Raw genomic sequence first — 26,208 nt, 5'->3', positions numbered from 1 at the left:
CCAGGCTACCGTGGGGTACTCCCACAGGGCCGGATCTCCCCCCGCCCCCCCGAGGACTCCGCTAGCCACCCTCCAAGCCAGGTCCCGCCGGGATGGACCATGTCCATTTCACAGCGGCGGGACTGGCCATTGGGGCCCGGAGAAATGCCGGGGGGGGCCGCTGTCAACCGGTGTGGCGTGATCCCTGCCCCCACCCAAAAGCCAGCGCCGGCGAATTCGGCAGCCGGCATCGGAGCGGTGGGGAGGGATTCATGCCGCCCACCGCCGATTCTCCGACCCGGCGGGGGGTCGGAGAATCCCGCCCCTTGTCAGCCATGCATGATGCCAAGTGGTACTGCTCAAGCTATAAGCCTCTGTGACCTGTTCCAGGAATAACAATCTATGGAAACAGGCAAAAAGTCTGTCTTAGTGCACCACTAGGTGCAAGGAGAGAATTGGATTGGAATATCAAGGTTTGGGAATAGCTTTGGTTGTGACTCTGCACACACTTGTACTGATGTTGAGGTCACCATTGACAGCCCTAGAGCAATCTTCCTTCCTGTTCCCCCAATAATTTTGTTCGGTTGGGTGGGTTTTGAAAGGCTTCTGAAAACCCACCAGTTTGTGAACCTTGGGTAGGAAAGTTTGTTGAGGTGTGAGGAATATTCTGATAGGTAAGTGTTAAATGGTTTGACTGCTTTAATTGTCATCTTCGATTCTCTATTGTAAGTTAGATCTGCTTTTAATGCTGTGATTCATCATTGGGCTCTGTCCAGCAAAGGTAGGTTGATCGGCATTGTTTAACTGTTGAGATGAATTGAAATACTTTTCCAAATGGGAATATTTCCATTATGCATTCAAATCTGAAGAAAACAGCATCTGGGAGCTTTATTTACTGTCATGATTTTAAGTAATTTTAAGTCCCTTTAAATTTGCAATTAAAACAAGTCTGCAAGCTTTTTTTAAGTGAGAAAAGTAGAAACCCTCTCCTGGACAGTTTTACTTGTCACGCCCTCTAGTATAGCTTAGAAAAACGGTTTTGTGATAGTGTCATGTGAGAGTACCTTTAAGAAATGGGTGTTTAAGAAATGTACCTTAAAGAAATGGGTGTTTATCAGTGATGTCAGAGTGTGGGTGGAGCTGGGCTGTCTTTCTGCTTTTTACTTTTGTTTTAGGCTGTTTGTTGCAGGGTGTGTTTTAGTTTTTGTTTTCAGTGTGGGAGCTGAAGCCAGACAGAGCAGCTGTACTGTTGATCTCTCTGTCATGAAAAGACTATCTCTTGATCATTTGGTGAATTCAGAATTATAAATGTTTTCAGTAGTGACTTTAACCTGATGTGCTTCTGTTAAAAGGTGTTTATTTTGTAAACTTTCTGGATGTTAAAAAGACAGCGTAAGCATTACTTAGTGTTGTATTCTTTGGGGGTTGTATTTGAATTAATGGTTGCTAAGATGTTCACTGTGTGTTTTAAAAAGGTTAACTTGAGTTCATAGAATAAACATTGTTTTGCTTTTAAAACATACTTTTCCATTTCTGTTGTACCACACCTGTAGAGTGGGCTGTAAGCTCCCCATACCACAATCTATGAAAAGTTGTGGGCCAGGTGAACTCCATGATACACTTTAGGGTTCTCAAAACCCTGGCCCATAACAATAGCCTCCATTATTTCCATTTCCAATGGTTTGTTCTGACAGCTGGGGGCATCATGAATACTTGCCAGTAGCTCAAATGCTACAGAACCACTTTTCTCGGCAGGGAGCTGTGTTCACAGCTTGATGAATAGTTTAAGAGTTTATTAATGGATTATCCATCTTTGATCTGGTTACTGAATAGAAATTTTTACAAGTGAATGGCCACTCTAGGGCATTAAGTCTTTTTCATTGGGTCAGGATTGTTTTTATATATGAATGGTTGTGTTTTTCAGCGACAGTTCTCTTAGATTGTTGAGGTGTACTTTTTTATTGTCTATTTTGAAGGATTTCCATTGTTATGAGATGTTTCCTGGGGACTTAACATAGCGGATACTTAGTGAGTGGCTATGGAGGACATAGAGTCCATAGAATCCCTACAGTGCAGAAGGAGGCCATTTGGCCCATCAAGTCTGCACTGGCCCTCCAAACAACACTCTAGCTGGGCCCACGCCTCCTGCCCTGTCCCAGTAACCCCTCCCGATCGCTGCAACTAAGGGGGAAATTTAGCATGGCTAATCTACTTAACCTGCACATTTTGGGATTGTGGGAGGAAACCAGAGCATCCGGAGGAAACCCACAAGGAGAACGTGCAAACTCCATACAGTCACCTGAGGTCAGAATCGAATCCGGGTCCCTGGTGCTGTGAGGCAGCTGTGCTAACCACTGTGCCACTATATATAGGGGGCATAGAAAGAAATGGCGGGGGGGGGGGATGAGGATGTGCCAAGTGGAATCAGTGGGAGAATGGAGGGGGCATGATGTGGCATTCTAACTATCCCACTGGATCTTCGTATTCCTCTGACATTGCCTGAAGAGTGGGAAAACTCAAGCCCTTTCCACATCTCCAGGATTGAAAATATGTTGGGAATAGGCAGAGGTGATGGACTGGGCTTCCCAAGTCCTGGAATGGCCTGACTCCTATTTCCCGAGCCCATCATGAAAATCCAGTCCCATGTACAGAAAAATGAATAAAGAGAGAGAAAGATAGGATTAAGAGAAGGAGACAAGAAGAAAGAAAAAAATAAAGAAAGTGATGGCCAGGATTTTATAGTCCCTCCCACTTGGTGGGTTATTGTGGTCCCATCGAAGTAAATGGCAATTTAAATGGTCCACTGCACCTACTGGGGGGCAGGCATGCCACGACAGAACCATACAATCCTGAATAATTTTTTTTTAAACTTCCCAACAATAATTAGAATCTGATGAATGTGACTCCACTCATTAAAAGTAAAGGTAGATTTTCAGCATCGGAGAGCATGCCGGGCAGTCATTAAGACAGATCTCACCATTAAAAATCTACTTGCACTTGATTACATCGACCCTAGCTGACTCTGGTTATTTTAGTAGGTAATGGGTAATTACTGGAAGTTCACACGCTTCAAAGTATCTCAATACTGTCTGTGAGATACTGTTATTGTGAAGCTTGTGGAGAAGCTGACCAGATTAGTCAGCAATTTCCAATTCCTGCACCTTTGCAGTTGCCAGAATTTACTGTCCAATTAACAAAATGATCAGGGGGTTGGATAGGGTGGACAGTGAGAGCCTTCTCCCGCGGATGGATATGGCTGGCACGAGGGGACATAACTTTAAACTGAGGGGTAATAGATATAGGACAGAGGTCAGAGGTAGGTTCTTTACGCAAAGAGTAGTGAGGCCGTGGAATGCCCTACCTGCTACAGTAGTGAACTCGCCAACATTGAGGGCATTTAAAAGTTTATTGGATAAACATATGGATGGTAATGGCTTAGTGTAGGTTAGATGGCTTTTGTTTCGGTGCAACATCGTGGGCCGAAGGGCCTGTACTGCGCTGTATTGTTCTATGTTCTATGTTCTATGTAACACTTAATGCTGATAATCTCACCTTAAAGGATGGAGTCTTACTGGCTTAAAGATTTTCCAGAGGTCAGGATGAAATGTGGGTCCCTATCGTGCTGATGCTGCCTGGCCACCTTACTGCATGAGCTTACAGGCGGTGACCAATTAAGAGGTTGCCTCCAGAAACATCATCCAATTAAGAATTGCAGACATATCGGGTACCCAGCTGGGCCAGCGAGAGGGCATTGTCCTACAGCAGCGCCAGCAGGTGAGGTTGTCACTGTTCGTCTGAGGAGTGATTTAAAATTATTTATCGCGACTGCGACCAGGCCAACATTGGAAATACGGCCACAACTGTGGCCCTGTGCAAGAGACTACCCAGGACAGGAAGTGTGTACTGTATTTAGAATGTCATGTAATAGAGATTGATTATAATGGGCAGATATCTTGCAGTATGTCTTTCTTTTATTGTGCAAAAAATGGAGCGTTAATTTCCGAAAAAACAACCCTAGTGTCTGACTCTGGAAGTGCCCTTGCGCAGGGCCTTTGGGATACAAATTGAGGGTATTGGCCAAATAAGGAAATGGAAGACTCTTGCTGCAGGTCTTTGTGGATCAAGTGCGACATCCCAGTCAGTCTCCTTGCTGAACCTGGGCCACCCAACATAGCTTCTTCGTCATGTTCGCTGACCCTACTGAAGTAAATATGTTGCCTAAAGTGTTTGTTCTGTGAGTTATGTGACTTTTATGGCCTTTACCCTCTATTCTCTCCTCTTGCTGCTCCTAAAGCAAGATACCACCTTTGGCCTTTGCACTTGTTTCAGATAACTCCTTTCAGCTGGTTAAACTCAGATGCAAGTTGGAGTTCAAAACTTATTTTTCAAAGTTAAACTCAGATGTAATTTGGAGTTCAATACTTATTTTTCAAAGCAAACTCTTCCTTTTTGAAACTCTGCAAAATTTTCTTCTGATCGACCTTGAATAAAGCTTTCTGTTTTTTCACCAATTTTCCTGAATGAATTTTGAACAGGGACAATTTTCACAGCAGAGCTAAGAAAGACACTCAAATAGCGATGCACCACTTTTATGCACATCTCTGCAGTGAAAAGAGGAATATACGGTGCTATAATGCCAAATCTTTTTTTTCTTACTGCTGGTATCTTATTCAAGTAGATGTGAGGATTATGATCTGAGCATGATAAAGTGGGGTACTCTTTTGGAATTTTTGTTATGAATGTAACCTTGTAGATAAGATTAGATATTTATCACAATATCAGTTGTTTTTAAAATTATTGGAGGGAGCAGAACATTGAATGCTGGTCAAGTATAGATTTAATAGTTGTAGAGATAAGATACATGAAGCTTTCTTCGTTCCAGTTAATGGCGTAATGCAAAATCTGATAAGACATGGTAGATTGTGAGCATTATCTATGTTTTCTGAGGGAAGCATTTTTTGCTATCTTCAATATAAGTTGTGTAAGGAATTTTATAGTTCTTTATTTAAAATTGTGTTTACTTTCCAAGTTTGAGCTGGACAAGAAACATTTAGCTACATCCAATATACAATAACAAAGCAGGTTTTTATTTGGCACAAGTTATTTTGATTTTCAAATGTCGCTTAAGAGTAAATCATAAAATTGAAATTGGTAGAGAATGGTTCATGAATGTACTTCAGCCAGCATGAAATTGATAATGTCCCAAATGTGCTATTCTTAACTATGCCCAGTATGTATAAATACATCATATTCACAGAGAATATTAATAGAGTAAAGTTGCTAATGAAGCTATATAAAAGATATGTAAATTTTCCCTTTGTGTAGAAAAATGTATATAGTTTGGATGTTAATACAAAAGCAAAATACTGCACATTATGGAAATCTGAAAAAAGATAGAAAACGCTGGAAGCACTCAGCAGACCATGCAGCTTCTGTGGACAGAAAAGATTTGTAAGGTCTCCTGAATTGCTAACCCTGGTTTTAAGGAAAGACTCAAGTAGGCTTACATTAACACTGCAATGAAGTTACTGTGAAAAGCACCGAGTCGCCACATTGACTGTTTGGGTACCAAGAGGGAGAATTCAGAATTCTCAGCTGGTATGGGAATTGAACCCACGCTCCTGGCCTTGTTCTGCATCACAAACCAGCTGTCTAGCCCACTGAGCTAAACCAGCCCCTTCTGTAGTTGCTGCTTGATTTGCTTGAGTATTTCCAGCATTTTCTGTTTTTATTAAATGGCTGAGATGATTCAGTAGTTTACAAAAATGCTAATTTATCACCTCCATCTGAAGATCAACGTATTCTCATTCATAACACATTCTCAAGTGTGTTAATTCGTTATAATGGAGAAATATTGTGGCGTACTATTTTAAATTACTATTTAGTCCCTGGATCTGGACAAAGTTCTGTGGAGGTGGGGGTGAAGTTAAACCCTGACATTCAGTAATGGTTATCAAACTATAATTTAATAATATAGTTGATGAGGATGTTCACATCCATTGCTTATTGAAGATATTTGTCTCATTTTATTTCCAAATGTGAGTGTTGATGTGGGTACATTTTCTGAGAAGGAGCCATGATGCCTCACTAACTCAACAACTTCAAATTTTGTTGTATTAAATCTGACCTCATTCTATTTCCCATTGACACTGCCAATAAATATAATTAACAGTGGCTACCAAAGCTAAACTACCACAACATTTATTGATAACATTTGAAAAATCAATTCCATTGCACTTGATCTTTATTGATAGCTTCCCTCTACTTCACAGTTATGTTCCAATGTAACTGTAGTTTTTATGCTAAGTCCTCTTTCAGGCACCTAATATAATGAGAAAGCCAATAGTTGTTGCTGACTTTCAACGTCAAATGATAACGCACACACTAAAAATTCCATGAACGTTGTAACCTCATTCAGGTACTCCTGGTCCAGAAGTGATAGATAATACAACTGTGCAGAATGAGCCCGTGTCTTCAAGGACTCCTCCCATCCAACATAAAGTTATACAAGCTGATCACGTAGTTTATTGTGGGCAGTATTTCAAAATTCTGAATGTGTAAAAGACAACCTAGCAGTGCTGTTGGGTGGTGGGGTGTATAAGACATAGTTGTGTGTACATTCATAATGAGGCTATCTGAATCGTTTTTGGATATGGACATGGCGAATTATAGTGAAGCTTTAGACCCATGTTACACTGCTTTGGAGTTTGAAAATATGCAGTTGCTGGAGAGTGGCCATGGTAAGTCACAGTATATGGTTTGATAATACATTGTTTAGTTTATGATCAGTGGGTTGAAGTAATGTAAAGAATTGAAAGTAAGTTGAATAAAGAATTGATTAGTTTAAAATAGGCTTCACTGTAGTTATAAGCACTTCATTGAGATTCTTCCCTTCACTCTTAATAAGTGACAACATATTTGGTGGTGGTGTTGTCAATCTGGCTACTGCTTTTTTAAAAAAATGTAGATATAATGTGCCACCCACTTGCAGGCTGTCAGTGTGTCAACAGCTTAAAGTAAAACCAGCTGGCGTATTCCCTGCTGTAATTATTTTAATCCTATAATTTTTAGTCTTTCTACAACTTCAAAAGGAAAAAAAAGTTCATGTACATTTCTGAGCTGAACATTTTATTTGATTTATTACATTTCATTGGAACAGGCATTTCAGTCACTTGTAAGAGGAACTTGAGGGTTTTCTGCCCCTGGAGCTTAAAATTTGTACACAACTAGTTTTTGGACAAGATTAGAAGTGAAATTCATAAGTGGCTGGTAACCGTGTTAAGTGGATAATAAGCTAATGGCTACTATATCCTGTTATTGATTATTTAACTTGTGTAAAGCTTTAACTATTGGTTATTACTTTATGGACTCAATACAGAACTAACTAAGTGCATATAGATATATCAACATTTACTTCATATCATTTGTGGAATACATTAGTCACATTGACACACTCTCAGAACTTAGTTCTATTCAGGATGTGTTGATTAATTTTTAAGGAGCATTACTTTCTAAAACCTCCAGATTTCCCAATGCAAGTGGGAGAGTTCAGAGGAAGAGATCAAATTGAAATAAAGAATGATTATGTTCTATAGACTAGTCCCAGTTCCACAGAAAATATTCCGAATAACTTTTAGATTGTGGTTTAAATTATATTATAGCCTTAGTTTATCTTTTGTCCTTGGTATCATAGTGCTTAAGAGGCATTATTTGTTGGCAAAAGTCCAAGACTTGTTAGTTAAGAAATCATTTATGGCTATTTATTAGAAGATAACAGATGGGTTTGCAACTGTGCCAATGTCAGTCTCAATCATTTCCATTTGAAAGCATACCTAAAGTAATACTGTCCATTTCCTGAAAGAGAAAATATATTTGTTTGGATTTGTTTTAAACTACAAATTCTATTTCATACATTTTTGGTTCTTGATCCTTGAATCAACCCTCTGAAAACCATACAGACTATTTGACTGTGATTGTCTATCACTGGGCTGCAATTTATAAAGTACTTCACTGCAAAATGGTATGACTGCTTTAACTAAGTACATTAATTTCTAAAAGATGATTGTTTTTACAGATTACGATGGGTGTTTTTTTGCATGTAGTTGCAAAATGTGATCAAAGAACAACTGTGATAGCAAAATTAATGTTCAAGGGAATCTTTAGATCCTTTTGCTTCTGACAGTATTAAGAGACTCATCAGAATAATAACAACTTTGATATGGCTCACTTTATAGCGTAACGTAACAGCACATACTAATTTAAATGGCAAGGGAGGATGACAGGTGTCTGTCAGTGAACATTTTTCATGGCTTTGTAACTGTGCTGCCTGCTAAGTATAATGGGACTGATTGTATGTTCTTTCCTCGCTCAGATATTTCTCCAACAGAGACAAACGCCATGAACACATCAGACAATGGGATTAGCACGTTGTGTGCAATCTGTGGGGACAGAGCAACAGGAAAACACTATGGTGCCTCCAGTTGTGATGGATGCAAGGGTTTCTTCAGACGAAGCATAAGGAAGAGTCATGTATACTCCTGCAGGTATACTACTTTGATCCCCTGTAATGACATTGCCAAGTGACCCAGAGTAAAATTTGAACAAGCAGTCATCATTCTTGCTAAAGGATCACTTCTGTATGTGCTTTGGTTCTTAAATAGCTTCAATGTTGAAAGCTGGCACTGTAGGAATTATTGTAATAAATCAATTCTAAAATTTCAGGGCAGTAAACAGCTTTGAATCATCATAGAATCCCTACAGTGCAGAAGGGGGCCATTCGGCCCATCAAGTCTGTACCGACCTTCTGAAAGGGTTACTTACCTAGGCCTAATATCCACACTATATCTGTAACCCCACCTAATCTTTGGACACTAAGGGGCACTTTTATCATGGCTAATTCACCTACCTAGTACATCTTTGGACTGTGGGAGGACATCGGAGCACCCGGAGGAAACCCACGCAGACATAGGGAAAACATGCAAACTCCACACACAGTCACCCAAGGCCGGAATTGCACCCGGGTCCCTGGTGCTGTGAGTAACAGCTCCAACCACTGTACCACAGTGTACTTTAAAGATGATTATTAGTTTATTTACAGCATTTCGTTCAGATTCATTTTCATGGTATAACGATGTTTTGTTTCAACCATTACTGATTAATTACATATATGGTTTGTTTTGATCTTATTGCTTAACCTTTGGATAGGGAGTAGATTTTAGGTATGCAGCTGAATGGACCATACAAACCTACCAACGATTGTAGCTTCAATGTATAGTCTACAGAATGGCAGTGGGGAGCTGCAGTTATCCTTCAGCTGATTCAGAGTAGTGGTCAGCCTTGCAGGTTCAGATGGTGTTGAGCATTCCCACTTTGAAAGTGTGAATGTGATAATGTTGAGTGGATATAGGATCAGATGCTGGTCACATTGGGCCACGGGCCCAAATATAGACCACACCCTCTGTCTACTTTCCACAAGAAGAATGGTTGCTCGACTAAGCTACTACTGCATTTCAGGATTAGAAATGGGGGCGGGATTCTCCGACCCCCCGCCGGGTCGGAGAATCGCCGGGGGGCTGGCGTGAATCCCGCCCCCGCCGGTTGCCGAATTCTCCGGTACCGGAGATTCGGCGGGGGCGGGAATCGCGCCGCGCCGGTTGGCGGGCCCCCCCCGGCGATTCTCCGGCCCAGATGGGCCGAAGTCTCGCTGCTAGAATGCCTGTCCTGCCGGCGTGGATTAAACCACCTCCCTTACTGGTGGGACAAGGCGGCGTGGGCGGGCTCCGGGGTCCTGGGGGGGGGCAATCTAGCCCCGGGGGGTGCCCCCACGGTGGCCTGGCCCGCGATCGGGGCCCACCGATCCGCGGGCGGGCCTGTACCGTGGGGGCACTCTTTTCCTTCCGCCTTCGTCACGGTCTCCACCATGGGGGAGGCGGAAGAGACCCCCTCCGCTGCGCATGCGGGGGGATGCCGTGAGCGGCCGCTGACGCTCCCGCGCATGCGCCGCCCGGCAATGTCATTTCCGCGCCAGCTGGCGGGGCACCAAAGGCCTTTCCCGCCAGCTGGCGGGGCGGAAATCAGTCCGGCGCGGGCCTAGCACCTCAAGGTGAGGGCTCGGCCGCTCAAGATGCGGAGGATTCCGCACCTTTGGGGCGGCGCGATGCCGGACTGATTTGCGGCGTTTTGGGCGCCGGTCGGCGGACATCGCGCTGATTATGGAGAATTTCGCCCGGGATGTGAGAGATGTACAAACACCAATGTCAACACACTTTATGAGCTGGATTCTCTGCACTTCTCGGCACGGGGGCGGAGAATCCATTTTGATGCGGAAATCGGGGGCGAAATTCTCCCCCAACGGCGGGATGCCCGCCGACTGGCGCCAAAGCCGGCGCAAATCAGACAGGCATCGCGCCGGCAAAAAGGTGCGGAAGTCTCCGCATCTTTGGCGGCCTAGCCCCAACATTGAGGGGCTAGGCCGACGCCGGAGGGATTTCCGCCTCGCCAGCTGGCGGAAATGGCGTTTGTTGCCCCTCCAGCTGGCGCGGAAATGCGGCGCATGCGCGGGAGCGTCAGCGGCCGCTGTCAGTTTCCCAGCGCATGGGCGGGAGCGTCAGCGGCCGCTGTCAGTTTCCCGCGTATGCGCAGTGGGGAGAGTCACTTCCGCCTCCGCCATGGTGGAGGCCGTGGCGGAGGCGGAAGGGAAAGAGTGCCCTCACGGCACAGGCCCGCCCGCGGATCGGTGGGCCCCGATCGCGGGCCAGGCCACCGTGGGGGCACCCCCCGGGGCCAGATCGCCCCGCGCCCCCCCCCAGGACCCCGGAGCCCGCCCACGCCGCCTGGTCCCGCCGGTAAATACCAGGTTTGATTTACGCCGGCGGGACAGGCAATTCCTGGGCGGGACTTCGGCCCATCCGGGCCGGAGAATCCAGCGGGGGGTCCCGCCAACCGGCGCGGCCGGATTCCCGCCCCCGCCCAATCTCCGGGAGCGGAGACTTCGGCGGGGGCGGGGGCGGGATTCACGGCGGCCAACGGCCATTCTCCGACCCGGCGGGGGGTCGGAGAATGACGCCCCGGGACCCGCGCCGGGTCGGCAATTCTCCGGGGGCCGAAAAAAGCATCACCGGGGTGTACATCAGATCGCCGGGGGGCCATTGCCAGAAGCCCGCTCCGACATTCTCTGCCCCCGACCGGCCAAATGCCCGACGGCGTGGAACTAACCTGGTCCAGCAGGTCATGATACTCGCATGGCGGCTGTGGACTGAGTCAGTGGCCGCCCTGGTCGGGGGCGGGCCGATCAGAGGCCACGGGGGGGCCTTGTAGGCAGCCGGGGAATGATTGTGGATGGTTCGATGGTCGGGCGCGTAGCCGATGGGGGGGTCACCTTTGTGGGTCTACCTCCGCGGTCCGAGTCCGCCATGAAGCACGACGCGGCTGCTGTAGGCCGCCACCATGCGCATGCGCGGCCTCTGACCCGGAAGTCCGTATCTGCAGCAAAAACTGTGAGATTTACTCCGGGTCCCTGCTAGCCCCCTGCAGGGCTGGGAATCCATGTCCCTTTGATCCAGGATATTCAGGAGTAAAACTCCACCGTTTTGACGGCAGCGTCAACGCTTAGTCTCCAGAATGGAGAATTCAGCTCTATTTATTGTGTCTTTAACAAGTTACACATCCCAAGCTGCTTTATGAAATTTGATTCTAAGTCACATAAGGCGGATGACCAAAAGCTTGGTCAAATAGATAGGTTTTAAGGAGTGCCATGAAGGGGGAAAGGGGGAGAATGGATTAGGAGTGGAATTCAAGTGCGTTTGGCCCTTGGCATCTAAAAGCATGGCCACCAATGGTGGAGTGATAAAAATGTACAAGAGAGCAGCATCGTAGGTGCACAGTTATCTTGGAGGGTTGTAGAGCTGGAGGAGGTTACAGAGCTAAAGGGTGGCAAGGACATAGAGGTATTTAAAAACAAATAGGTGCCAGAATGTGGCGACTAGGGGCTTTTCACAGTAACTTCATTGCAGTGTTAAGTCAAGCCCACTTGTGACAATAAAGATTATTATTATTTGATGCCAAATCGCAATTCTCTGTCACCTCGACAGCAGCATCAATGTGGTCCGGAATGCACGTACAGTAAACTGCCGCTGGTTACCGGACCCCACACCCTGTACTCCAGACATCCGCACGTAACGTTACCTGGACCGGGGACTGGTCCCCTCACCGGTGCACACACCCATCCTCTTGTCGCGGAGATTTCTCTGGTGCTGGGGCCCAGCCACTGGGTGTTCAGATGTTGGCTGCTGCGTCCTGCTGTTGTTGCTTCCTGCTGTTTTCAGGCACAGTGTCCAGGCACACAGTTTGATTGGGATGCTAGGCAATATCTCCCGCATGCTCCACGGCACACCTACCCATTGGAATCCACTTGAGATCTGTGAAGTGCTCACTTAACTCCAACTGCCAATTCCCTATTCACAATAACCCCATGGCCAGAGGCCTCCAGTCAGTGGGAATTATCGGTAGTCAGTGGGACAGACAGGCAGGGGCTGGGTTTGCCCCTGTAATGGGTACACACAATTCAGAGGTGGCATGGCAGACCCACGGGCGCTGCGGCACCCACCCTCCACCCAGCCCAGGGGTGACTGCCCCCACTGATGATGGCCCACCCCGACCGAGGCTCTCCCCCTGGGGTTTCCCCCCAACCTCCCCCGAGCACGGGGGTGGCAACCCCAGTGCCCCCAGGCTCATTGCCTGGGAGCAATTATGGTTAGTCACCTCCTCGGGTCCCCACAGCAACCATTCCGCTAGCTTCAAGTTTTTTAAAAGGTGTACTAATCGGTGCCCACGTGATCTCTCAGTGGAGAGTCGGTTAGATCCCATGAGGCCGTGAGATAGGGTGTCCATCTCATTAATGATATGGAGATTCATAGAATCATAGAATTTACAGTGCAGAAGGAGGCCATTCGGCCCATCGAGTCTGCAACGGCCCTTGGAAAGAGCACCCTAGGCCTCCACCCTATCCCAGTGACCTCGTCTAACCTTTTAAGACACTGAGGGCAATTTATCATGGCCAATCCACCTAACCACATCTTTGGACTGTGGGAGGAAATCGGAGCCCCCAGAAGAAACCCACGCACACACGGGGAGAACATGCAGACTTTGCACAGACAGTGACCCACCAGGGAATCGAAACTGGGACCCTTGAGCTGCAAAGCAACTGTGCTAACCACTGTGCTACCGTGCTGCCCACATTGGGCTTAATTGGTGATTATTGGTTTCTTACCACACCTAGGCGCAGTCTGGAACCCACCATCAGGAACGGGCCAATTAGATCGGAAACCGCTCGGCGCAGGCGTGGTTCCTGATTTCGGCCTCATACAATCTAACCGGCTCGCACGCATTCTCAGTGGGCACCTTGTGGCCGTTAAATCACGAACCAATATAGGTTATCAACTTAATTATTCAATCCCAAAACTCTCAATGTTTGGGTATTGTACTGTGATCACAATTGTGCATTTTATTCTGAATTGGCTGAATAAGGGGCGGGATTCTACGACCCCCCGCCGGGTCGGAGAATCGGCGGGGGCTGGCGTGAATCCCGCCCCCGCTGGTTGCCGAATTCTCCGGCACTGGATATCCACTATGGCGGAGGCGGAAGAGACCCCCTCCACTGCGCATGCGCGGGGATGCCATGAGCGGCCGCTGACGCTCCCGCGCATGCGCCGCACGGCAAAGTCATTTCTGCGCCAGCTGGCGGGGCACCAAAGGCCTTTCCCGGCAGCTGGCGGGGCGGAAATCAGTCCGGCGCAGGCCTAGCCCCTCAAGGTGAGGGCTCGGCCCCTCAAGATGCGGAGGATTCCGCAGCTTTGGGGCGGCGCGATGCCGTACTGATTCGTGCCGTTTTAACATTGTCTGTGGCTGAGACACTATTCCTTTTTCTACACTGTTTTTTATTTTCCACACACTATGCTGATGGTTTCAGTAATCGACCCACAAGTGGTTCTCAGACCTTTCCATGTTGTGCTGTGTGGAGAAATAATCATTTGTCTTATATTTCCATTACTTCACTTCCTTCATATTCCCTGATGAATATGTATTAGCTTTAACAATACCTGTCAACTGCTGTTTGTTAATCGAAATATCTCTATATTTGGCTCACATGTCTTATCTGCAACCTCCTCTGCTCCCCCACCTCTTTTTGACACAAGCTTAGCATTCTCAGTAAAAGTAGATAGTTTGGTTTCTGACTCCACTTCAAATTCCCTTATGTCACTTAGTAATGGGCCTGGGTGCTATATCTTTAGGGCTTCTAGTTACCTCCCATCTTTGTTGGTGCAGTGCCATGTATAACAACTGAATAGCATAACAATAAAACATGGGCGGGATTCTCCAACCCCCCCCGCCGGGTCAGAGAATCGGCGGGGTGCGACGTGAATCCTGTCCCCGCCGGCTTCCGAATTCTCTGGTGCCGGGATTTGGCGGGGGCGGAAATCACACCGCGCCGGTCAGCGGCGACTGGCAGTGGCCCCCCCCCGGCGATTCTCCGGCCCACGATGGGCCGAGTGGCCGCCTGTTTTCGGCCGGACCCGCCGGCGTAAATTACAACAGGTACTTACTGGTGGGATCTGGCTCCGCGGGCGGCCTCCGGAGTCCTCGGGGGGGGCGTGGGGGGATCTGGCCCCGGGAGGTGCCCCCACAGTGGCCTGGCATGCGATCGGGGCTCACTGATCCGCGGGCGGGCCTGTGCTGTGGGTCACTCTATTCCTCCGCGTCGCCCGCTGTAACAGACCGCGATGGAAGACGTGGAGATGAACCCGCATGCGCTGGGATGACACCAGCACACGCTGGCGCTCCCTCGCATGCACCAACTTGCGCCGGCCGGCAGAGACCCTTTGGTGCCGATGGCGTGGTGCCAAGCCCCTTCTGCGCCAGCTCGCATGGCGCAAACCAATCCGGTGCCGGCCTAGCCCCTAAAGGTGCGGAGGATTCTGCACCTTTGGTGCGGTCCGACGCCGGAGTGGTCCATGCCACTCCTTCGCGCCGGAGTTGCCCGCCCCGCCGGTTCGCGGAGAACCCCGCCCCATCAGTCTGCCTAAATCATCCTCAGGCCCTTGTGCACTTCGACCATTCCTCAGATACTGGGCAGAGTTTTCAGGCCACCATCGCCACCCGAGAGATCGGTGGTGAGGGCGGAAAATCTTGCCGAGTCAGGAAATATGATTTTCGCCGGAGAGATTGCGTTTCCCGATTTAACCTTTCCATTGCTAACGACGTTGTAAGATTCACATCCACAAAGGAAGTACACATCATTTTAATAAATTTTAATTCATTTCAATGTACTTAGCTGCCCCAATTGCCAAATTATCCCATCTTACGGTACATCGAAAACTCGCCGAGTTTTGATGTCGGCAATGTTTATAACAGGTTGGACCACGTGTGAGGCAGTCAAGAGGTACAGTCTGGGGCCGCAGAGTTAAGCATTGCCCTGGGAGATTAGAAGGACATGACCCGGCACAGGTTGGCATTGCCAGGTTGGCACTGACAGTGCCAGGAGCGGACCATAGTGGGAGACCCGTGGGGGATGCTTTGATGTGTAGTTGATGGTGGGAGAATGGAGATTCAGGGTAGGGATGCCAGCGAAGAATGTGGGGGCGAGGCGGTGCTAGGAATAAAGGTTGGGGGAGTGGGGGATGACAGCCGCTGAGACCTCCGTTATGTGTGCTGGAGGCCGTTGCATTGCTGGTCAGGGTGCCCTTTAAAGATGGCGCCCGATTTGTGTGGAGCCAGTTTCCGGCTCTCCCGCACCACCAGAGTGATGGCGCAAACCATGTCCACTCACTTTGTTTTGGCAAAGAGGCTCAAGATTCAGTGAGAAAACTTACCTGTGGAGTTCCATGCCAGTTTTCTATGAGAACCTGACATTTTGCCAAATTCTGATAAGATTCTCCCCACCATGCCGAGCTTTGACAACAATGCACAAAATGGGTACACTTAGTCGAAAGGAAGCAGACTGAATCCATGTGTAAAAGAGTAAGGAAGTACGAAAGATTACAGAGACATAGTGATGCAATCTGGAAGGAAGGTGTTAAAGAAGGCACCTCATTGAATTGGGAATCTATGACTGTGTCGTGCATTGTAGATCTGGGGCGAGATTCTCCGGCCCCCCGCCGGGTCGGAGAATCGCCGGGGGCTGGCGTGAATCCCGCCCCCGCTGGTTGCCGAATTCTCCGACACCGGAGATTTGGCGGGGGCGGGAATCGCGCCGCGCCGGTTGGCGGGCCCCCCCCCGCGATTCTCCGGCCCAGATGGGCCGAAGTCCCGCTGCTAGAATGCCTGTCCCGCCGGCATGGATTAAACCACCTCTCTTACCGGCGGGACAAAGCGGCGCGGGCGGGCTCCGGGGTCCTGGGGGGGGCGTGGGGTAATCTGGCCCCGGGGGGCCCACCGATCCGCGGGCGGGCCTGTGCCATGGGGGCACTCTTTTCCTTCCGCCTTCGTCACGGTCTCCACCATGGTGGAGGCGGAAGAGACTCCCTCCACAGTGCATGCGCGGGGATGCCGTGAGCGGCTGCTAACGCTCCCGCGCATGCGCCGCCCGGCAATGCCATTTCCGCGCCAGCTGGTGGGGCACCAAAGGCCTTTTCTGCCAGCTGGCAGGGCGGAAATCAGTCCGGCTCGGGCCTAGCCCCACAAGGTTAGGGCTCGGCCCCCCAAGATGCGGAGGATTCCGCACCTTTGGGGCGGACTGATTTGCGCCGTTTTTGGCGCCGGTCGACGGACATCGCGCCGATACCGGAGAATTTCGCCCCAGAAGACTAAAGGCATTACCAGTGATAATTGAGCCCACTATTCCCCTCAACTTTGATGCGATTTGATATGATTGTTCCAATAACTTAAGGATGAGGTTAATGGATGTGATCTTATAGCCATCTCAGAGATGTGAATACACCTAGATCAAAGCTGGGAGCTAACTATTCAAGGGTATGTGAATTTGTGTGAGGACAGGAAGGAAGGAAAGGATTGTGGGTAGCTTTGTAGTACGAGATGGAATAAGTACGATTGCAAGAAATGATCTTGAATCGGAAGATGTCAAATTCACATGTGTGGAGATAAGAAATGACAAGGGGAAGAAGACACTGGTGGGAGTAGTCTAGGTGCCCTAACAGTAGGGTGGAGAATAACTCAGGTGATAATGAGGGCATTTTAAAAAGGCAGTATATTAATCATGGATGACTTTAATCTTCTTGTGAATTGGGAAAAACAAATTGGCAGTGGTCGTCATGAGGAAGAATTCAATTGTATTTGGGGCAGTTTCCGAGAACAATATGTTCTGGATACAACCAGGGATCAGGCTATTTTCGATCTGATAATGTGTAATGAGGCAGGTTTAAGAAACCATCTCAGTAAAAGATCCCCTCGGAAACAGTGACCATAACATGGTAGAATTTGGCATTCAGTTTGAGACTTAAAGGGCGAAATTCTCCTACCCGCCCCGCCACATTTCTGCGCCGACCGGCCGGCGGGAGTCTCCGTAACACCGGCCGGTCAATGGGGTTTCCCATTGTGGGGCACCCCCACGCCGTCGGGAAACCCCCGAGCGCCGGCAGAACGGAGACTCCCGCCGGCGGAGAATGACGCCCAAAATCTTGGGTCAGATGCAATTGTGTTAAACTCAAATAAGGATAATTACAAAGGAATGAGGGCAGAGCTGGCTGCGTTGGACTGGGAAAGGAATTTAGAAGAAAGGACATTGATCAACAATGGAAGATGTTTATGAAAAAAGTTCATGACTCTCAACAAAGATATACTCCAGTGTGGAAGAAGGATTCTAGGAAGGGAATAAATAAACCATGGATAACCAAGGAAGTTAAGGATAGTATTAAACTGGAAGAAAATACATACAATGTGGCAAAGATTAGTGGTAAGCCAGAGGAGTGGGGAAGTTTTAAAAACCAACAAAAGTTTACCAAAACAATAATAAAGAGGGAGGAAGTAAACTATGAGGGTGTGGTAGTATGCATTAGGGGTCATGTGGGACTGTGAAGCCGTGATGCTATTGGCTGACAGATCCCGGGTCCTGGTTGGCTGTTGATCTCTAGCTCCGCCCTGAAGGCGGAGTATAAGAACCTGGGCTTCTCCCCGCAGCTCCAGTCTGTTGCTGAACTGCTGGGAACAAGTCACGCTTAATAAAGCCTCATCGACTTCATCTCTATTCGCCTCTCTCGTAAGTCATTGTGCGCTACAATAGTCTGTTGCTGAACTGCTGGGAACAAGTCACGCTTGACGAATAGAGATGAAGTCGATGAGGCTTTATTAAGCGTGACTTGTTCCCAGCAGTTCAGCAACAGACTGGAGCTGCGGGGAGAAGCCCAGGTTCTTATACTCCGCCTTCAGGGCGGAGCTAGAGATCAACAGCCAACCAGGACCCGGGATCTGTCAGCCAATAGCATCACGGCTTCACAGTCCCACATGACCCCTAATGCATACTACCACATTCACCCCTTGTTAAAAATGAACCCGGCGGGGTGGTGCTTCGCATGGTGGTAGGGGTTTACAAGGTTGGTCCTGGGAGGAGAAAATTTTTGGCATGTCCTTTCAATGCTCTACTTTTTCTAAAAGTCTTTGGCGGATTTGGGGAGAGTTCATACCTGCCACAAACGCATCGCAAATTAACATGTCCGTGTGTTCCGTTGCGTTTACCGGCGGGCAGCCGTAGCCCCGTCCCAAAATTAGCAGCGCGGCGTAGAATTCTTCTAGCGATTCTCCGGGACTTTGCCGTCTCGTTGCGAGTTGGTAGCGTGCGTAGACCTGGTTCACTGGATGAACGTAGATGCTCTTTAGTGCTGCGAGCACCGTCGGGAAATCCTCTGCGTCTTCTATAAGAGGGTAAATTTCCGGGCTTACCCTTGAGTGCAGGACCTGTAGTTTCTGGTCTTCTGTGATCCGGCCGGGGGCCGTTCGGAGGTAGCCTTCGAAACAAGTCTGCCAGTGCTTAAAAACTGCTGCCGTGTTCACTGCGTGGGGGCTGATCCGCAGGCATTCTGGGGCGATCCTGAGCTCCATAGTCTAAACTGGTAAGTAATATAAAAATGGACAGTAAGACCTTCTTTAAATATATAAAATGAAAGAGAGAGACGAAAGTGAACATAGGCCCCTTCGCGAATGAGACTGGGGAAACAATAATGGGGAAGCAGGAAATGGCAGGGGAGTTAAATAAATCAGTCTTCATGGTAGATGACACTAACAACATTTCAAAAATCCTAAATAATGAAGGGTCAAAAGGAGTGCAGGGGAGGAACTAACTACAATAACTATCACTGGAGAAAGAGTACTCAGGAAACTAATGGGACTAATAGGTCCCTGGAGTTGATGGGTTGCATCCTAGGGTATTAAAGGAAGTAGCTACAGAGATAGTGGGCATGATCATCCCGAATGGGAACAGAGTCCCACAGCACAAGATATGCCGGATGGCATCGGGCAACACCATGCTATCGAATTGTCATTTGGGTACATCAGCGGAGAATGCAGGGCTGAGGCTGCACTCAGTCCCGTTTTCTGCACTGAGGAGCTACGCTCACTGGAACTCCTCAGTGCAGGGAGAGATCGGGATATAATTTTTAAATGATGCTCCGATCTCTTGATTTCCGCCCCCCCCCCCACAACGTGACCCCCCAAACTCCCCCAATCCACATCTCACCTTTAAAGGGGTCCACGGCACCCTCCCCACATCCCCCGTCACATCTGTGCAGGCCCGTGCCCCATCTCCTTCATGTGAAAAATACCAGCCTGGCACCCTGGCAGTGCCTCTGCCAGTGCCACCTTGGAAATGCCAGTCTGGCGTCCTGGAAGTTCTCCTGATGGTGCCACCTTGGCAGTGCCAGGCTAGTACCCTAGTGACAGTGCCAGGGTATCCTGGAGTCACAAACAGTTCCAGGGTGCCACCCTGCCCAGAGGATAAGCACTTGGGGGCATCCAATCTCCTGGGTGATGCCCAAGAGTGTCTCGTCTCCATTTGTGGAGACCAGCACTGAATGCCACTCGCCCAAGATCTCCAAGGTGAGCGGATTAGATTCCACGCCTTGGTTAGATCTCGGGAATGCATATTAGAATGAGACCAGCTGTCTCATTCTAATATGCAGATTTGCCTGGAACTGATCCCATCCACAATGGTAGATCTCACCCAGCGGATGCACTGATAGTAATCAGCCAACAATCCATAAATTCTGGCAAGTCCCAGAGGATTGGAAAACCGCTAATGTAACACTCTTGTTCATAAAGGATGGGAACCAAAAACAGGGTAACTATAGGACAGTTAGCTTAACATTTGTCATTGAGAAAATGTTAGAATCCATTATAAAGGATGTAACAGCTGAGCATTTAGAAATACATAATGGACAGGATTCTCTCGCAATTGGCAGGATGGCCTGCCGCCAAGAACGGCGCAAACCACTCTGGCGTCGGGCCCCCCCGGAAGTTGCGGAATCCTACGCACTTCCGTGGGCTAGGCGGAGGGGTTGACGCCACGCCAACCGGCGCCGAAGGGCCGCCGTGGTCCCGTGCATACGCAGAACCGCCGGCATGTTCTTGCTCATGCCCAGGGGGTTTCTTCTCTGCGCCGGCCATGTTGCATCATTCAGTGGGGTTTTGCCCTATAGACCAGGCATTTTCAAAGCGGAGTCCCGACCCGCGGGTGGGTCGCGGGGTGTCGGGAGGGTTGCGGAGCCGTCCGTCGCGGGCTCTCGATTGCGCAAATTTGCGCGCAGCAGCCGGTTTTTAACAATGCCGGCTGCGAGTTGCCTTCAGAATGACTGAGCGACCATATAAAAAAATGCAGGCACACTGCACATGCATGCTGCTCATCGGTGCGCATGTGCAGAAGTGTAAAAAAGTTTGAAAAACACTGCAGTAGACCACTAATTTCTCCTTGCTCTGTGAACAGAGCGATTGGAATATTATAAGTCCTTTATCTATTTACATTATCATAACATTAAATATTCTGCCCTTATATAATAATCAATATACAGGCAGCATGGTAGCACAGTGGTTAGCACTGTTGCTTCACAGCTCCAGGGTCCCATGTATGATTCCCGGTGTGGGTCACTGTCTGTGTGGAATCTACACGTTCTCCTTGTGTCTGCATCGTGGGTTTCCTCCGGGTGCTCCGGTTTTCTCCCACAAGTCCCGAAAGACGTGCTGGTAGGTGAATTGGACATTCTGAATTCTCCCTCCACGTACCCGAACAGGCGCTGGAATGTGGCGACGACGGGATTTTCACAGTAACTTCATTGCAGCGTTAATGTAAGCCTACTTGTGATAATAAAGATTATTATTATTATATTCGGACATTTGATGCAACAAAGGGAGTAAAATTCAACTTCAGAGGGGATACAAAACAAATATCAGTGAACCATTATATTATTTGCCCATTTTCGTTTCCATTCCTAGAATCATAGAATCTCTACAGTGCAGAAGGAGGCCATTCGGCTCACTGGATCTGCATCGACCCTCCAAAAGAGCACCCCCTATCTAGACCTATTCCCCCAGCCTATCTCTGTACCCCCACCTAACCTGTACACTATGGGGCAATTTTACCATGGCCAATCCACCTAAGCTGCCCATCTTTGGTCTGTGGGAGGAAATTGGAGCAACAGGAGGAAACCCATGCATACATGGGGAGAAAGTGCAAACTCCACACAGATAGTTAATCAAGGCTGGAATTGAACCCGGGTCCCTGGAGCTGTGAGGCAGCAATGCTAACCCCTGTGCCACCGTGCTGCCCCTACGTTACTCAAAACCAAAGCAGAATCAGCTGGGTGATTAACCAACAGCCAATCAGCTACCCCTCATTTTGCAGTACTGTCAAAGTTGTATTTCACCCCCAATGTCCACAAAATAGAGCATGATTAATATCCGGCATAACCATACATGTGAGCCCTTTTATATTCAAAGTCTGAACACCCTTCTGTCTCCCAGATAAATGAAGTATTCCTTTCCTATGTGGCATGGACTTCTTCTGGTTACACTTCCTCCCATTCGTTTCATAACTGCATTGACATATGTCAGTTTTAACTTTAAACATAAAATTAGTGAAGATTCAGACAGGCGATTGGCTCCTTTCTATGGCATATTGGCTGTCCTACACCTAAACACTTAATTGTACTTGCTTACCAACAAAATTTCACTTCCAGTTTATTTGTCTTGCGACATCCTTAATTTTAATATTGTATCACGACTGGAATTTTTGGAACTCTAATCTGCAATTTAATTCCTTTTTATGTTTATGCTCTGCTGATGATGACAATGCTACTAACCGTTTACCTTTATGATCGTTAAGTTCCGCACTCAATCTGGAGCTTCCACTAGCTCCTCCAAGTCATTTGGGTAACATAGACCACTTCTGTGTCATACTGCTCTACTTTTTACCTTGTTTACATATACAGGGGACAACCTCCATTCTCATATTTGGCCATTACAGCTTTTGCCGGTGCATTCGCCTGTTTAGAAGTAGGGAACAGGAACTTAACATTTTAAAATCTTAATGACAACAGTGACTGTATGTTCTGGTTCATTGTTTGTCAATAATTTACTGTGTGACCCCCTCAGGTTTAATCGGCAATGTGTTGTTGACAAAGACAAGAGGAACCAGTGCAGATATTGCAGATTGAAGAAATGTTTTCGAGCTGGCATGAAGAAGGAAGGTAAGATTAACAATCAGTGATCAGATGAATCGGTGGCCTAAGTTTTCCAAAATGTCTTACTCCAATATTGTGCCTTTAAGAAAATAGTTGCTACATTTACCGATGGCCTCTAGAGGGAGCTATCTATGAGTTTTCTGCATCTCTTACTTGCATTCCCATTGGTGCAGGTATTGGTACAAAACAGAGATTAGTGGCTGAACCTGGAAACTTCCATTCAGCTTCTAAGTAGATAGTTTAGCCTGAAGTCATCAAAAGCAGAATGGGGACAAACGGGTAAAAGAAGAGCACTGCTTGGCTCTTTCACTTCACTCACTGCTATGTTTACTGCATAAGTAAATTATTTTTATTACTTTCTCCCATCTATTCCCAGAGTGGAGCAGTTCACAGTAGCAAGTCAAAGAATAAAATAATCTGAAACTTCACTCATTAAGAACTCCAAGCCTTTCTGGAGGACACTGAGGCCAGGCCAAATAGACTGTTGGCCGGGTGTCACCAAACAACCCAGAACTATGAGGATTTCCACCCGGCTGGATTTGTTTTTGTTCAGCATCATCGGGTGGAATTCTCCCATCTGAGATGAAGTCCTGTGGTGGGATGGGAACATGGAATGTTTCCCACTGCGGAGATTGGTAGGAGACCACGCCACATCTTCTGGCCCCGACCTTGTTAATTATGTAACCAGCTGTTTTGCATCGTATTCCATGGCAGGGTAGGCCTGATGATGCATAGTCCTCAATTGTGTCTGGGTGCCATATTGAAAACGTGCCCTACATCATTGACCCTCCATTGCAGAATGAAGATGAAGATGGATCTCTGGGAATAGATGTAGATGTCCCCCCCTCCCCCCATTCACCCATTGATGTGGTGTACTGGGGTTCAGGGTCACTGGCAACCTCCATTCTGAACTTCAGAAGTAGCCCCAGGCATTGTTCAGGTGAGTCTCAACATCTGAACCCCGCATTGTTCCAGACGTGCTTTGGACTGGTGTGATTTCCTGCTGCCGTCATGGACAATCAGGCGTGGTGCGAAGATTCCAGTCGGGCCTTCATCTGCATCCCATTAGCGGAATGCAAATCAGTTTGATGTCAGCCGCCAGTGGGATTCCCGATCAGCGATGATGTGCATCAGTGGAAAACACTGCAGGAAATTCACGCCGGTGTGAAACCAATTTTTACACTCTTCTGAATTACCCCCAATCCTCCACCCAGCATTGAAGCCACCAATGGAGTAGTGGAGAATTCTTCCCATCCTTATCATCTTCCTTCTCCGGTGCATGGTCAATTGCTATGGTGGCTTTGTAAACAAACTGGAAATAAGCAAAGAATAACGGCATCAGCCCCATTGAGATTCAAAAACCAAAGAAAGGATCGGAAGGTTGTATCTGCCTGACTCTTCCTGATTGCCAAGGTGACTGATGAGGGGCTTAGAGGTGGAGAAGCCCTTCCAGTGGCTTGTGTTTGGCTTGCATTGTGTAACAATTTGTCCTGCAAGAAGATAAAATGAATGAGGGTAAGGCTGGCATTTGAGGAGTGTGCCTGAAGTGGCGTGAGCGAGGTGAAGTAAACGATATGAGGTTATGCTGCTGTTAGAAAAGTGGAAAGTGGGTATAATTAATTGTGAGGAGAGGTGGGAAGTCAAGGTGCAAGATGCTGAGGTGGAGCTCCACTTAACCAATAAACATTGTGAAGGATTGGCTCTGCAGGTGCTACTTTGAAAAATTACCAATTGTGATAAAGTCTATCATGGGCAAGGTAGAAAAGGGCGAGTGACCATCGTGTTGTCTTGCCAGCTCTGCTGAGGATGTGGAACCTGTTGCAGCAATATTCCTTAGTTTTGAGGGGGAACAGAATTGGCAGTCAGTGCTCGTGCCACCTCCATCTGTAAATCTGTCTGTCTCTGACCCTGTGAGAAGCAGCCCAAAGCAAGTATTTAGGTGATGGTCGGCATAATGGAAAAATTCAGGAATTGAAAAATTTCCAGGCTCTTCTTTTTCAGGAACTCCTTACTTTCAAAAATAGCTGATCCTGGCCATTGCTGCACATTACGTAACCACAGATAGCTGAACTTATATGTGGTGCCAGTGAAATTCCAGGAAATTTGATTTATTTAATAATATTTAATGTTATTTATTTATTGTCATGTGTACCGAGGTACAGTGAAAAACGTACAGTCCAGGCAGATCGTTCCAAACTTGAATACATGGAACATACTAGAAATAATAGCTGTAAAAGATGTAGGAAGAAGACCTGTCGGGAAGAGCTCACCGAAAGTCGCCACCTTCAGCGCTATCTCAGAATTCAAGTGCTAATGAAGCACCAATGTTTCACATGAGCAGGTATGACACCACCGTTGCAGGAGAGCCGTGGTTTGTGAAAGAGATTAAACAGTTTGGGCTTATACTCGCTGGAGTTTAGAAGAATGAGAGGGGATCTGATTGAGATATATAAAATACTAAAAGCAATTGATAAAGTAGACGTAGACCAAATGTTCCTCCTTGTGGGGCAATCTAGAACCAAACGTCACAGATATAGGTTGAGAGGCGATAGATTTAGAACTGAGATGAGGAGGAACTGCTTCTCGCAGTTTTTGGAACTCGATACCCAATAGTGCCTACCTCTGCCCCTAATTCCTATGTTCCTATGTACCAATAAGACACATTATAAAGTGCATCTCCACCTCTTTGGAAGGTACAGATTTTGAACAAATTGGACACTTGAAATTATTGAGTGTTTGAACCAATGTGGTCCTTGCTGAAGCAGCAGTGAGTTGGACAGTGATGCCGCCCTCGAGCCCAGATGGAGCTGCAGCTCCTGGGCACCTGGCCCTCCTTCTGTTTCCTGGTAATTGTTACCCGCCAAGTCAGGCCCACCACCGCTTCCGGGACCTCCTGCATTTCCCCTGTTGTCATGCTTGGCACCATTGCCAACCATGCCGCCCGTCCTCTTCCCCGCCGGCTTCCTCCGTACAGCCCAAAAGGATGAGACGGTTCCATACCTGCCACTCTGATGACCGAGCGAGTCCTGAGCCCCATGGCATCCTCTGTCGCCACTGCCAGTTCAGTAATATCCATAGTGAGTCGTGTGGATATTGCTGTCATCGCTCGAGACGCCAAATAAAGTGGTCCTGCAGCAGCCCACCGTGCTCTGCTTCCCTCCCATCTGCGAGTCTCAAAGAACATATTTTGTAATTATGTTAGATAATATATTTACAAACGCACTTTTCTAAATTTCGTCAGTTTTTCATTTCTAATCCATTGGTGCTTGCCACTTGTTCTAAGTTTGACATCTTCAAATGAGGCGAGTGATGACTTGGCAAGTGGATTGTAGCATGGTGGTCAGGTGTAATCAACCATTCCAATTCTAAGGGCACAGTGAAGTACACACGCACATTCCTGACCTTTGTCATCGAGTGACAGACACCTCCCACCCGAAGAGAATTAGCAATTTTGAGGCATTAGAATTCTGGGTCAAAGAATTATAGATGCAAACCTTCACCTCTCTCCAAGGCCTTTTCAAAAATATAATGCAACCAGGTTGTTTTCAGAGCT

At 47.7% G+C, this 26,208-nt stretch overlaps 1 protein-coding gene across 4 annotated transcripts in view; it reads left to right on the top strand.

Annotated features, from left to right (window-relative positions):
- LOC140385407 (hepatocyte nuclear factor 4-gamma-like) overlaps positions 1-26,208 on the top strand; it is a 231,656-nt gene that overhangs the window by 164,342 nt on the left and 41,106 nt on the right. For 2 of the 4 annotated variants that reach the window (XM_072467529.1, XM_072467530.1), the window contains exons 2-3: positions 8,351-8,522; positions 22,567-22,661. In XM_072467529.1, coding sequence (XP_072323630.1) covers positions 8,377-8,522; positions 22,567-22,661 — 241 coding nt within the window. In that variant the 5' untranslated portion in view covers positions 8,351-8,376. Of the gene's footprint in view, positions 1-5,968; positions 6,720-8,350; positions 8,523-22,566; positions 22,662-26,208 lie in introns of those variants that run through there. The other 2 variants (XM_072467528.1, XM_072467527.1) reach the window with 2 other exon arrangements.

The sequence above is a fragment of the Scyliorhinus torazame genome, chromosome 11, assembly GCF_047496885.1.
Source record: "Scyliorhinus torazame isolate Kashiwa2021f chromosome 11, sScyTor2.1, whole genome shotgun sequence".
In the NCBI taxonomy this organism is placed as follows: Eukaryota; Metazoa; Chordata; class Chondrichthyes; order Carcharhiniformes; family Scyliorhinidae; genus Scyliorhinus; species Scyliorhinus torazame.
The sequence above is the reverse complement of the archived record's forward strand: the minus strand, read 5'-3'. Positions and strand labels throughout refer to the sequence as shown.